The sequence below is a fragment of the Hypanus sabinus genome, chromosome 31, assembly GCF_030144855.1.
Source record: "Hypanus sabinus isolate sHypSab1 chromosome 31, sHypSab1.hap1, whole genome shotgun sequence".
In the NCBI taxonomy this organism is placed as follows: domain Eukaryota; kingdom Metazoa; phylum Chordata; class Chondrichthyes; order Myliobatiformes; family Dasyatidae; genus Hypanus; species Hypanus sabinus.
The window spans coordinates 32,489,480-32,503,098 of record NC_082736.1 but is presented as its reverse complement, the minus strand read 5'-3'; the positions used below and the strand labels follow the sequence as shown (position 1 = coordinate 32,503,098).

The following is a 13,619-nucleotide window of genomic DNA, read 5'->3' as shown; positions in this document are numbered from 1 at the left end:
GAGCAGCGAGGGAAGGAGGAGGAAGGAAAGCGGAGCGAGGAGGGGAAGTGCGGGAGAGGTGAGCGGAGGGACGGAAGGTGGGAGAGAGGGAGGAGGGAGGTGAGCGGAGAGAGGGAAGGTAGAAGGGAGGAGGGAGGGAAGCGGGAGAGAGAGGAGGAGGGAGGAGGGAAGTTGCGGGACAGGTGAGCGGAGAGAGGGAAGGTGGGAGAAGCGGAGAGAGAGGGGAAGAGGAAAGAAGAGAGGGGGAAAGGGAAAGAATCCGAGAGAGGGAGAGAAGAGTGGGGAGGGGGGATAGAGGGAAGGAGAAAGCGGAGGGGGAGGGAGAGAGAGGGAAAGGGGAAATCTCGGGAAGAACCCACCGCCCCTTCCCCCTGACGGCGAGGCTCGAAGCTCCCCGGAGCCAGGCCAGGGCAGGTAGAACAACATGCCTCGAGCGTTCTTGGTGAAAACCCGCAGCTCTGCCGGACGAAACCGCAGCTGGAGCGAAATGCCAGACGAAATGCGAGCCGATGTCTACATTCCGCGTGAGTCCTGTGTTGACGTTCCCGTCCCGCAAAAAAAAATGGCAAACGCAGGTGGAAGGGGAGAGGACAGTTTAAGTGGTCAGGCACGGACTAGACGGGCCGAAGGGCCCGATTCCGCGCCGTATCGAACTTCTATCGCACCGTTGCCGGGGCGCTGAGATGCCACCCTGACATACAATTATTACCCTGTTGGTTCAGCTCAAAGCCGCAGCTCCCATGGTACTGATCTCGCTGGACCGGCGATTTTCGCTCGTTGACAGCTGTCGGGCGGCGCGAACAGTAAATATTTTCGCCTCCGAAAGGGCGCTTGATTCCAGACTAACAAGAGGGATTCCCCGCGACGTGTCGGTTCGCGTTCAGGAAAGTGACTGACAACTTAAAAAGTTTGGAGCTCGCCTCAAAACTTTCCGAGCGAGATTTAATCAGACGCTCGGGGTTTTTTTCTTTCAAAAATTCTCTCTCTCGCTTTCTCCCCGTTCACCCGAACTTTTAATCCGACGCGTTGAGAGAGGGGAAGCCGGGTCGTAAATCTGCCCATCAGAGAGTGGCAGTAATTTCCCATATTCTAATTGGTGACCCCCCCCCCCCACCTCCCCGGGAATGTAGTTTTAAAGATTCTTTACCAGGATTACGACAGCCAACACCTCGCCTGGCACAGGAGGGAAAAAAAGAGGGTGCGGTTCGAAAGCTGAGGGGGAGGTGATGAGTTTTTAAAAAATATATAACGGTAAGAGGGGCGGTCAAGGATATTCTGTTAAAAAATAATTAACTCCGTTTATAGATCACGTGGGGGGAAGTTTAGTTAACGTCGGTGCTACTCTGTACCTGCAAAAAGTGTTAAGTTTCGAGTCGTATCACATTCTTCGACGTAAGAGCAGAGTTAAGCCAATCGGCCCATCGAGTCTGTTCTGCCATTCCTTCGTGGCTGATCTATTAACCCTCTCAACCCCATTCTCCCGCCTTCTCCCCGTAACCTTTGCCGCCCTGACTAATCAAGAACCTGTCAACCTCCGCTTTAAATACAACCAGCGACTTGGCCTCAGCCGTCCGTGACAACGAATTGCACGCACTCCCCACGTTCTGGAGAAAGAAATTCCTCATCTCTGTTCTAAAGTGACATCCTTCTACTCAGAGGCCGTGTCCTCTGGTCCTAGACTCCCCCACTATAGGAAACATCCTCTCCACATCCACTCTATCTGTGTCCTTTGGTCCTAGATTCCCCCACTATAGGAAACATCCTCTCCACATCCACTCTATCTGTGTCCTCTGGTCCTAGACTCCCCCACTATAGGAAACATCCTCTCCACATCCACTCTATCTGTGTCCTCTGGTCCTAGACTCCCCCACTATAGGAAACATCCTCTACACATCCACTCTATCTGTGTCCTCTGGTCCTAGACTCCCCCACTATAGGAAACATCCTCTACACATCCACTCTATCTGTGTCCTCTGGTCCTAGACTCCCCCACTACAGGAAACATCCTCTCCACATCCACTCTATCTCTGGTCCGAGACTCCCGCACTATAGGAAACATCCTCTCCACATCCACTCTATCTGTGTCCTCTGGTCCGAGACTCCCCCACTATAGGAAACATCCTCTCCACATCCACTCCATATGTGTTCTCTGGTCCTACTCTCCTCTACACATCCACTCTGTCGAGGGCTTTCAATGAGCTCCCCCCCTCATTCTTCTATACTCCAGCGAGTACAGGCCCAGAGCCGTCAAACGCTCCCCAGGCGTTAACCCTTTCATTCCCGTGAACCTTCTTGGGTACTCCTCCAAATCCAGCACGTCCTTCCTTAGACAAGCGGCCCGAAACTGCTCACAATGTACACCGAGTGCAGTTGACCGACTAACCCGCACTTGTCCCTGCGAGCTGCCAGTTAGCCGTTGAGTTCCAGCTTATTAATTAAACAGCTTTCAGCTTTGAGGCTCCGGCGCCCCCACCCCAATCTCCATCCCGCTCCAGTCCTGATCTGCTGCTCAATCGCTGTCTTTGAAATCGCGCGAGTTTCCCATCTGCAGAAACCACACACCCCCCGCCCACCCCGCACGCCGGCCTCTATCAGTCAGGGCACTGGGTCTGCACCCGTGGGGGCAGGACGTCCCGCTCGTACCGGAACAAGGCAAGGCAGCGGCTATCTTTCATCCGGCGTTTGAGGAGCTTTGGTAGGTCACCAAAAACAAATTTCTACCAATGTACCTTGGACAGCGTTCTGACCGGGTCCATCACCGTCTGGTACGGGGGGGCGGGGGGGGGGGCAGAGAGTTGTAAACTCAGTCCGCTTCATCAGCGGCACCGGCCTCTCAGTATCTAGGACAACTTCCTCAGAAAGGCGTCATCCATCAGTAAGGACCCCCAGCACCCAGGACATGCCCTCTTCTCACTGTTACCATCAGGGAGGAGGTACAGGGGCCTGAAGACACTCACTCAGCGATTCAGGAACAGCTTCTTCCCCTCTGCCATCAGGGAGGAGGTACAGGAGCCTGAAGACACACACTCAGCGATTCAGGAACAGCTTCTTCCCCTCTGCCATCAGGGAGGAGGTACAGGAGCCTGAAGACACACACTCAGTGATTCAGGAACAGCTTCTTCCCCTCTGCCATCAGGGAGGAGGTACAGGAGCCTGAAGACACACACTCAACGATTCGGGAACAGCTTCTTCCCCTCCGCCATCCGATTTCTGAATGGACATTGAACCCGTGAACACGAACTCAGTATTTCCCCTCTGTTTTTGCACTGATTGTTTAATTCCCTCCAACCTGAGTGTGGCCTCATCGCGACAGCAGAGGAGGCCGTGGACTGGCATGTCGGAAGCAGAACTGGAGAGGGCTTTTTCTGGTGCTCGGCAAGGCGGACTCCCAATCTACATCGGGTCTCACCGATACTCGGGAGGCCAGACCGGGAGCACCGGACACAGTACATGACCCCGCCAGACTCACAGGTGAGGTGTCGCCTCACCCGGAAGGTCTGTTTGGGGCCCGGAATGGTAGTGAGGGAGAAAGTGTGGCACTTGTTCCGCAGAGATCAGTGGAGAGGGACAAATTAGCAATTTTTTTTCTCTCTTTCCCTCTCACAATCACTCCTTGCTCCTTGCCTGTTCTCCATCTTCCTCTGGTGCTCCCCTCCCCCTTTCTTTCTTCCAAGGCCTCTCGTCCTATGATACACCCCCCCCCTTCTCTAGCCTTGTATCCCTTTTGCCGATCAACTCCCCAGCTGTAGGCTTCATCCCTCCCACTCCTGTCTTCTCCTATCATTTTGGATCTCCCCCTCCCCTTCCCACTTTCAAACCTCTTACTATGTCTTTTTTCCGTTAGTCCTGACGAAGGGTCTCGCACCGAAACGTCGACAGCGCTTCTCCCTACAGACGCTGCCCGGCCTGCTGCACTCCACCAACATATTGTGTGGGTGTTGCTTGAATTTCCAGCATCTGGCAGATTTCCTCGTGTTTGAGGTCCTTGATTAATCAGGATGTCAAAGGTTATGGGGGAGAAGGCAGGAGAATGGGGTTGAGAGGGTTAATAAGTCAGGCCTGATGGAATGGCAGAGCAAAGTTTGGGGGCCAAAGTGGCCTAATTCTGTTCCTATCTCTTGTGGTTAATAGCAGAGACATACAACACGGCCTAACCTGTCCATGCAGGTCCCATTGGCCCATACCCTTCTGAAGTTTTCCTCTCCACTTATCTGTCTCACATTGTTATTGTACCCACTTTTACCTCTTCCTCTTGCCGTTCGTTCCACACCCCCATCACTCTTGGGACATATTAACACTGTATAAATATGAAATTAGAATCAGAATCAGGTTTATTATCACTGGCATGTAACTTGAAATTTGTTAATTCAGCAGCAGCAGCAGTTCAGTGTAATACATAATTTAGCAGAAAAAATAAACAAAATAAAAATAATAATAAATAAACAAGTAATCATTTACATATATTGAATAGATTTTTTTTAATGTGCAAAAACAGAAATACTGTATATATTTCTTTTTAAAGTGAGGTAGTGTCCAAAGATTCAATGTCCATTTAGCAATTGGATGGCAGAGGGGAAGAAGCTGTTCCTGAATCACTGAGTGTGTGCCTTCAGGCTCCTGTACCTCCTCCCTGATGGCAGAGGGGAAGAAGCTGTTCCTGAATCGTTGAGTGTGTGTCTTCAGGCTCCTGTACCTCCTCCCTGATGGCAGAGGGGAAGAAGCTGTTCCTGAATCACTGAGTATGTGTCTTCAGGCTCCTGTACCTCCTCCCTGAGCGTAACAGTGAGAAAAGGGAATGCCCTGGGTGCTGGAGGTCCTTAATAATGGACCCTGCCTTTCTGAGACGCCGCTCCCTGAAGATGTCCTGGGTACATTGTAGGCCAGTACCCAAGATGGAGCTGACTAGATTTACAACCTTCTGCAGCTTCTTTTGGTCCTATGCAGTAGCCCCCCCCCCCCCATACCAGACAGTGATGCAGCCTGTCAGAATGCTCTCCACGGTACAACTATAGAAGTTTTTGTGCATCATGCTATATAAATTAGTTGTGGTTATTACAGTGGACAACATTTTTTAAAGTTTTCCTTCCTCAGAATTTTTTTTTGTTGATGATAGACCACTTGAAGCTCAACACAAATATAATTTCAGGTAGAAATATGGAGAAACAAGAATCAACTTCTGTTGACTACAAAGCTTTTAATCGCACAACGGTACTGACACTTTGCAACAGTTCAACTAAACTAAAAATGTAATGTTCTGAAGCTTCTCACTCAAGTGTCCGACACTCATCAGCCGGCACTGATGGTTTCCAGTTGACCTGATAGTTTCTCCATGACCGCAACGTCCCGCTGAGAGCACCAAGACTTGCAGGGAAGGAGTCCAAATGGGAATACAGAAAACGAATCTTTAGTGACATGTTGCACCTCGTGGCTTTGTGTGCTTGAAGCATGTTGTCAGCCAGCTCCATGTAGTTTGGTGCTCTGTAGTTGCCAAGAAATTTTCCAACATCCCTGAAAGCCTTCCATGTGATTTTCTCCGGTCCCACCAGAAGTTCTTCGAATTGCCTGTCATTGATAACTTGCTTGATTTGTGGATCAACAAAAAATGTCTTCCTTAATCTTGGCATCAGTTATTCCGACTTGAATTAGGAATTGAAATAACAAAATTAGGCGATTTTTTTTTAAATGGTGTGTGATCTGGAAGTTTAATGGTGATTTTCATGATCAGCAGCCCAAAATCCATAAGGTACACACAAAAGTATTCAGCAAGCAAAATCTTTGTTGCCCAGTGTTATTAGTCATAAAGTAATGGGCAAAGGCCCTTCAGCCCTACCAGTCCATGCTAACCACATTGCCATGCAGCTTGTCCCAACCTCCTGTGTTCAGCCCATATCCCTCAAACCCCGGCCCTCCACGTGTCTCTCCAAATGCTTCTTGTCTGACACTATTGCAACTACCTCAACCACTTCCACAGGCACTCACCGCCCTCTGTATGTAAAACGGTGCCCCTCGGGTCAAAGCTCAAAGTAAATTTATTATAAAGCCCATATATGTCACTACGTACAACCCTGAGATTCATTTTCCTGGGGGCATAGTCTGCAAATCTATAGAATAGTAAACAGGATCAGTGAAAGATCAACCAGAGTGCAGAAGATAACAAACTGTGCAAATGCAAATATAAACAGCAATAAATAATGAGGTAACAAGATAAAGAATGAGATCATTGGTTGTGAGAACATCTCAATGGATTTGCAAGTTAGTGGAGTTATTCCCTTCTGTTCAAGAGCCTGATGTTTGAGGGGTAGTAACTGCTCCTGAACTGAGTCCAGAGGCTCCTGTTCCTTCTGCCTGAAGGCAGCCTGGGTGGGGTGGGGGGGTCCCTGACGATGGATGCTGCTTTCCTACGACAGCATTTCATGTGCTCAATGGTTGGGAGGGTTTTACTCATGATGGACTGGGCTGTATCCACTACTTTTTGTAGGACTTTTCTGGTCAAGGGCACTGGTGCTTCCACACTAGGCTGTGAGACAGCCACAGCCAGTCAATACACTCTCCACCACACATCTATAGAAGTTGGTCAAAGTTTTAGATGTCATGCTGAATCTCCGCCAATCCCTTCTAAATCTTTCCCCTCCCTCCCTAATCCTATACTCCTCAGTTCAGGCCCACCACCTTCCCAGGGAAAATGACTTTATCCATGTGTCATCACCTTAAACACCTCTGTAAGATTGTCCCTCATTTTTCCATGCTCCAAGGAACGAACACCAAGCCTGGTCAACCAGTTACTGTCATGTGCTGAGATACAGTAAAAATCTTTATATTTGATTTTTTTAAACTTATTGAAATAAAACATGGAATTGACCCTTTGAGACATGCTGCCCAGCATCCCCCTTATTTAATCCTAGACTAATCATGGGACAAATTACAATGACCAATTAACCTAGCAACTTCTATATCTTTGGATTTTGGGAGGAAACTGGAGTATTTGGAGGAAACCCACGCAGTCATGGGGAGAACGTACACACAGGAGGAGTCGGGGATTGAACCCGGGTCGCCTGCACTGTAAACCGTTGAGCTGACCACTACGCTACTGTAAAATCTAGACAGATGATTCCATACTCAAAGGCGTCATTAGTCGACGGTGACCAACGCGCACCAGTGGTCGTGGGGAGAATGTACAAACTCCTTACAGGCAGTGGCAAGAATCGAACCCGGGTCACTGTCGCTGTTATATCGTTCCGCTAACCACGACGCTACCGTGCCACCCCACGGGCTTGCAACCCTCATCCATGAAAGGATGTGCTGGCATTGGAGTGGGTCTGGAGGAGATTCACAAGAACAACCCCGGGAATGAAAGGGTTAATGTATGAGGAGCGTTTGGCAGCGCTGGGCCTGTACTCACTGGTGTTTAGAAGAATGAGGGGGAAATCTCATTGGAACCTATCGGTTATTGAAAGGCCTAGAGAGGGCGGATGTAGAGAGGATGTCTCTAAGAGTGAGAGGGTCTAGGGTCTAGGACGGCCCTTTAGAACGTCCCTGTAGATGAGGAGGAATTTCTTTATCCAAAAAGTGGTGAATCTGTGAAATTCATTGTCACAGATGGCTGTGGAGGAGGCCAAATCATTGGGTATACTTAAAGCAGAAGTTGATGGAGGATGTCAGATGTTATGGGGGGAGGCAGGAAAAAGGGGGTTGGGAGGGATGATGGATCGATGGGCCAAATGGCCTCATTCTGCTCCTATAGTTTATGGTCTTTTGATCTCCTCATTAGATCCACTGGACATAATTCACTGCCGAGCGTCAGAAGTGTGCGAGGCTCCCCTCTGCCTGGCTGCGGACGACAGCACAGGGAAGGAGTCGCCCTATGACACTGACTCGAGCATGTCCGCGCAGGACGTGGAGAATGGGATCAATCAGAGCGGCCAGCAAGGATTCATCCGCTCCAAGATTAAGGTAGGCCGCTGCCTCCTTGGACAACTGGTCTGTCATCGTCGTATGTACAGGCCGTGGCGAAAACCCGGCTTTCACACCGATCATACGATCACTTTTTACACTGGCAGGAACGGGGGCAGGGGGGGGCATTGGTACTGTGGCGATTAGCGCAATCACTTTCCAGTTCCAGTGATCAATGATCAGGGTTCGATTCCACACTCAAAGTTGTAGGAAAAGTTTCTTCCCCTCTGCCATCAGATTTCTGAATGGACAATAAACCCATGAATAAGAAACAGGTGCAGGAGTCGGCCATTTGCTCCATTGAGCCTGCTCCGTCATTTAATAAGATCATGGCTGATCAGGCCAGGACTCATCTCCATCTACTGTTCTTTTCCCTCGCATAATCCTTAATTCCCTTACTGTGCAAAAATCTATCCAACCCTGCCTTAAACATATCTACTGATGTAACCTCCATTGGGCAGAGAATTCCACAGACTCACCACTCTCTGGGAAAAGCAGTTCCTCCTCATCTCCATCCTCAATCTACTCCCCCGAATCTCGAGGCTATGTCCCCTTGTTCTCATCTCACCTGCCAGTGGAAACGACTTTTCTGCCTTTGACAAAGCCATGCTGACTATTCCTAATCATATTATACCTATCCAAATGTTCATAAATCCTGCCTCTCAGGATCTTCTCCATCAACTTACCAACCACTGAAGTAAGACTCACTGGTCTGTAAGCTCATAATTTTCTGGGCTATCTCTACTCTCTTTCTTAAATAAGGGAACAACATCCGCAACCCTCCCGAACTTTTCCCATCCTCATTGATGATGCAAAGATCATTGCCAGAGGTTCAGCAATCTCCTCCTTCACCTCCCACAGTAGCCTGGAATACATCTCATCCAGTCCTGGTGATTTATCCAACTTGATGCTTTCCAAAAGCTCCAGCACATCCTCTTTCTTAATATTTATATACTCAAGCTTTCCAGTCCACTGCAAGTCATCCCTACGATCGCCAAGATCCTTTTCCATAGTGAATACTAAAGCAAAGAATTAATTAAGTACCTCTGCTATTTCCTCCAGTTCCATACACACTTTCCCGCTGTCACACTTGATTGGTCCTATTCTCTCCTGTCTTATCCTCTTGCTCTTCACATACTTGTAGAATGCTTTGGGGTTTTCCTTAACCCTGCCCACCAAGGCCTTCTCATGGCCCCTTCTGGCTTTCCTAATTTCATTCTTAAACCACTTCCTGCTAACCTTATAACCTTCTAGATCTCTATCGCTACCTAGTTTTTTGAACCTTTCGTAAGTTCTTTTCTCCTTGACTAGATTTGCAACAGGCTTTGTACACCACGGTTCCTGTACCCTACCATCCTTTCCCCTCATTGGAACGTACCTATGCAGAACCCCACGAAAATATCTCTTGAACATTTGCCACATTTCTTCCGTACCTTTCCCTGAGAACATTGGTTCCCAATTTATGCTTCCATGGTTGGGAAAAAGGGAAGAGAGAGGGGAGGGAATGGGAAACACCAGAGAGACTTTCTGTAAAGATCAATAAATCAATTATTTGAAATCAAATGACCTTGCCTGGTGTCTCGGGGCTGGATGTGTCTGCCCCCTGCCCCCCAGCACTCATTCTCTGCCACCTGTCCCACACCCCTCCCGTGGGTGTGATACCTATGTGCAAAAGTTGCACGTGCAGGACTTCCTTCCTTCACAGACACATGGTATCGGATAAGCAGCATCCACTAATTAAAGATGCATTATACACAGGTTTTATAAGTGAGATTTTGAACAAAACCAGCCTATTTTAGTGCGAACTGGTTGCAGTGTCGCTACTACTGAGATAGTGACTGGGGTCAAGAACTGAATGGTTGAAGGGAAGTCGCTGTTCCTGAAACTAGTGGTGTGGGACTTCAGGCTTCTGTACCTCCTGTCCGATGGGAGCTGGGAGAAGATGCCACGGCCTGTATGGAGAGGGTCTTTGGATGTTGCCTTCTTGAGGCAGGGCCTCCTGTAGATACTGTAGGGAGGGAGGTGCCTGGGATCTATCGGGCTGTGGCCAATACTTTCTGCAGCTTCTTGTGTTGAGTGGGTTTGTCCTGGGCCACTGTGAGGGTCCTTAATAGAGTCATAGAAAAATACAGCACAGAAACAGTCCCCTCAGCCAATCTAAGACCATAAGACATAGGAGCAGAATTAGGCCATCTGGCCCATCGAGTCTTCTCCTCCATTCAATCATGGCTGATCCTTTTTTTCCTATCTCCCCCTCAACCCCAGTTCCCGGCCTTTTCCCTGTAACCTTTGATGCCATGTCCAATCAAGAACCTATCAATCTCTGCCTTAAATACACTCAACGACCTGGCCTCCACAGCTGCATGTGGCAACAAATTCCACAAATTCACTACCCTTCAGCTAAATAAGTTTCTCCACATCTCTGTTTTGAATGGACGCCCCTCTATCCTGAGGCTGTGCCGTCTTGTCCTGGAGTCCCCCACCATGGGAGACATCCTTTCCAACATCTACTCTGTCTAGGCCTTTCAACATTCGAAATTTTTCAATGAGATCCCTCCCCCTTATCCTTGTGAATTCCAGCGAGGACAGACCAGAGCTGTCAAACATCCCTTATACGATAACTCTTTCATTCCCAGAATCATGCTTGTGAACCTCCTCTGGACTTGCTCTAATGCCAACACATCTTTTCTAAAACTGTTCACAACACTCAAGGATTGGCCTCACCAGTGCCTCACATCCTTGCTCTTGTTTTCTAGACCACTTGAAATGAAAGCTAACATGGCATTTGCCCTCCTCACCACCGATTCAACCTGCAAGTTAACCTTCAGGGTGTTCTGCACAAGGTTTCCCAAGTCCCTCTGCATCTGGTCCATGCTGAAACTATTTGAACTGCCTATTCCCATCAACCTGCACCAGGACCACAGTCCCTATACCCCTCCTATCCATGTACCTATCCAAACTTCTCTGAAACGTTGAAATTGAGCTCACATGCACCACTTGTGCTGGCAGTTCATTTCACAATCTTACCACCCTCTGACTGAAGAAGTTTCCCCTCACGTTCCACTTAAACTATTCACCTTTTGCACTTAACCCATGACCTCTTGGTTGTTGCCCCACCCAACCTCAGTGGGGAAAATGCCTGCTTTCATTTACCCTATCTATGTACCCCTCGTCATTTTGTCTACCTCTATCAGTGACAGACGCTGCCATTTGAAGATGTCCTTAGTGGTGAGGAGGCTAGTGCTCGTGATGGAGCTGGCTGTCTCTACAACCATATATCGTGGTGGCTGTGAACCAGAATCAGGTCTATTAGCACTGTACCAGTTCAGAGAGACAAAGTGTTTAATTATAATTATAAAACACAGAATAATTGATTGCACAATTCCTCACATTCTTCAAGTTGGTCTTTAGCAGATGCACAATTACAACCTCGATCCTGTGTGGATGGGTCTCTATCAATTTTGCACATATGGACACTGTAATTTTTCCCCATTCTTTATGAAACTCCTCAAGCTCTGTCAGATTGCATGGGGATCATGAGTGACAGCTCTTTTCAAGTCCAGCCACAAATTCTCAATTGGATTGATTCTAACTTGGCTTTGTTGTTTTTTAAGCCATTCCTGTGTAGCTTTGGCTTGATGCTTGGGGCTCATTGTCTTGCTGGAAAATAAATCTTCTCCAAAGTTGCAGTTCTCTTGCATACTTCATCAGGTTATACCTATCGGCCTCTGTTTTAAATATACCCAATAACTGGGCCTTCACAGCTGTCTGCGGTGATAAAATCCACAGCCTCCCCACCCCTGGCTAAAGAAATCCCCCTCTATTCAGGTGTGACGTGGAGTGCGACGGGTGGGGAGGGGGGGGGGGTCTCTGACGGGCTTGCAGGTGGGAGAAGGCAGACCGTTGCTGATCTCGCCCTGTGTGTGTGCTCCATTGGCCTGCAGGTGACCATCGGAGAGTGCGCGGCCGAGAGTTACGCCTGCCAGTTGTGCCACAAGACGTTCCAGTTCCAGCGCATGCTGAACCGCCACATGAAGTGCCACAACGTGGTGAAGCGCCACCTCTGCACCTTCTGCGGCAAAGGCTTCAACGACACGTTCGACCTCAAGAGGCACGTCCGTACGCACACAGGTAACCGCCCGAACTCCATTTGTACCCTCTTCTTTCGGTCTCTCAGAATCATCAGCATCCTCAGATGTGGGCGGAGAAGTGGCGGATGCAGTTTAACCCGCTAGGTGTGAAGCGTTGCGCCTTGGTAGGTCAAATGCAAAGAGGTAGTTAGAGACAAGATCCTTAGCAGTGTTGGTGAGCAGAGGGATCTTGGGATCCAAGTTCAAAGCCCCCTGAACGTGACAGTCGACAGGGTGGCTAAGAAGGCAAATTGCATGCTTGCCTTTATTAGTCAAGAAATTGAGTTCAAATTGAGCTGCAGCTTTACAAAACTCAAGTTGGGCCTCACCTGGATTATTGCATACAGTTCTGGTCGCCCCATTATAGGAAGGGTATTGAGGTTTCGGAGAGGGTGCAGAAAAGCTCTACCAGGACGCTGCCTGGTTTAGAGGGCCTGTGCTATCACGAGAGGCTTGTCAAACTTGGGTTGTTTTCTCTGGAGCTCCAGAGGCTTCGAGGGAAGACCTGATAGAGATTTACAAGATTATGAGACAGGGTCGACAGACAATATCTTTCTCTAAGAGTTGAAATGTCTAATACCAGAGGGCTTGCATTTAAGCCGAGAGGGGGTAACTTCAAAGGGGATGTGAGGGGCAAGTTTCTTTTTTCACACACAGAGTTTGGGTGCCTGGAATGCGCTGCCTGGGGCGGTGGTAGAGGCAGAAACACCACAAATTTCACGTCACAAGCTGGTGATAACAAACCTGATTCTGAATTTTAAGAGACATTTAGATGGGGACATGAATGTGAGGAAAATGTAAGGACAGGGACAGTGTGTAGGAAGAAGAGATTGGTTTAGTTGGCCTTTTGACTACTAATTTAACTGGCTCAGCACAACTTTGTGGGCCGAAGGGCCTGTTCTGACACTGTACTAATCAGAATCTGGTTTATCATCACTGATGAAATGTATTGTTCGTGGTAACAGTAAAGTCCAAGACATAAAAAATAACAGTAGCAATTGTATAAATATAAATAAGTGATACAAAGAGTAAAGTAGTATGTTGTGAAATCTGTTGTTTCGTAACAACAGTACAAGGCAGATATAAAAAAATTACTATATGTTATTTGCAAAAGATGATTAACAAGGTAGTGTTGATGGGTTCTTGAACCACTCAGAAATCAGAGAGCAGAGGGGAAGAAGTGGTTCCTGAATCATTGAGTGTGTGCCTTCATAGATTCATGGAGCGGAGTTATTATTGCCACGCGCACCGAGGTTCAGGTGGGAAAAGATCTTGCGCGCAATCTGTGCAGGTTATTTCAGACCACCTGGTAGTGCAAAGGGAAACGATAACAGAACGCAGAGCAAACTGTGGGGCAGTAGCAGAGCGGCTTGCCAAACACTTCACGGCACAGGTTCAATTCCCGCCGTTGCCTCTACGGAATTTGCTTGTTCCTTCCAGGACTGCATGGGTCTGCTCCAGGAGCTCCGGTGTCCTCCCACCTTCCAGAGACGTACGGGTTAGGGTTAGTAAGTTGTGGGCGCGCTACGTTGGCGCCCG

The 13,619-nt window shown here is 48.5% G+C and overlaps 1 protein-coding gene across 1 annotated transcript in view; it reads left to right on the top strand.

Moving 5' to 3' along the window:
* The first annotated feature begins 294 nt into the window (after positions 1–294).
* LOC132384054 (putative transcription factor Ovo-like 1) overlaps positions 295–13,619 on the top strand; it is a 30,358-nt gene continuing 17,033 nt past the window's right edge. Inside the window, exons 1-3 of the mRNA XM_059955351.1 lie at positions 295–524; positions 7,769–7,950; positions 11,895–12,081. Of these exons, the coding sequence (XP_059811334.1) occupies positions 425–524; positions 7,769–7,950; positions 11,895–12,081 (469 nt within the window). The 5' untranslated portion in view covers positions 295–424. The remainder of the gene's footprint in view (positions 525–7,768; positions 7,951–11,894; positions 12,082–13,619) is intronic.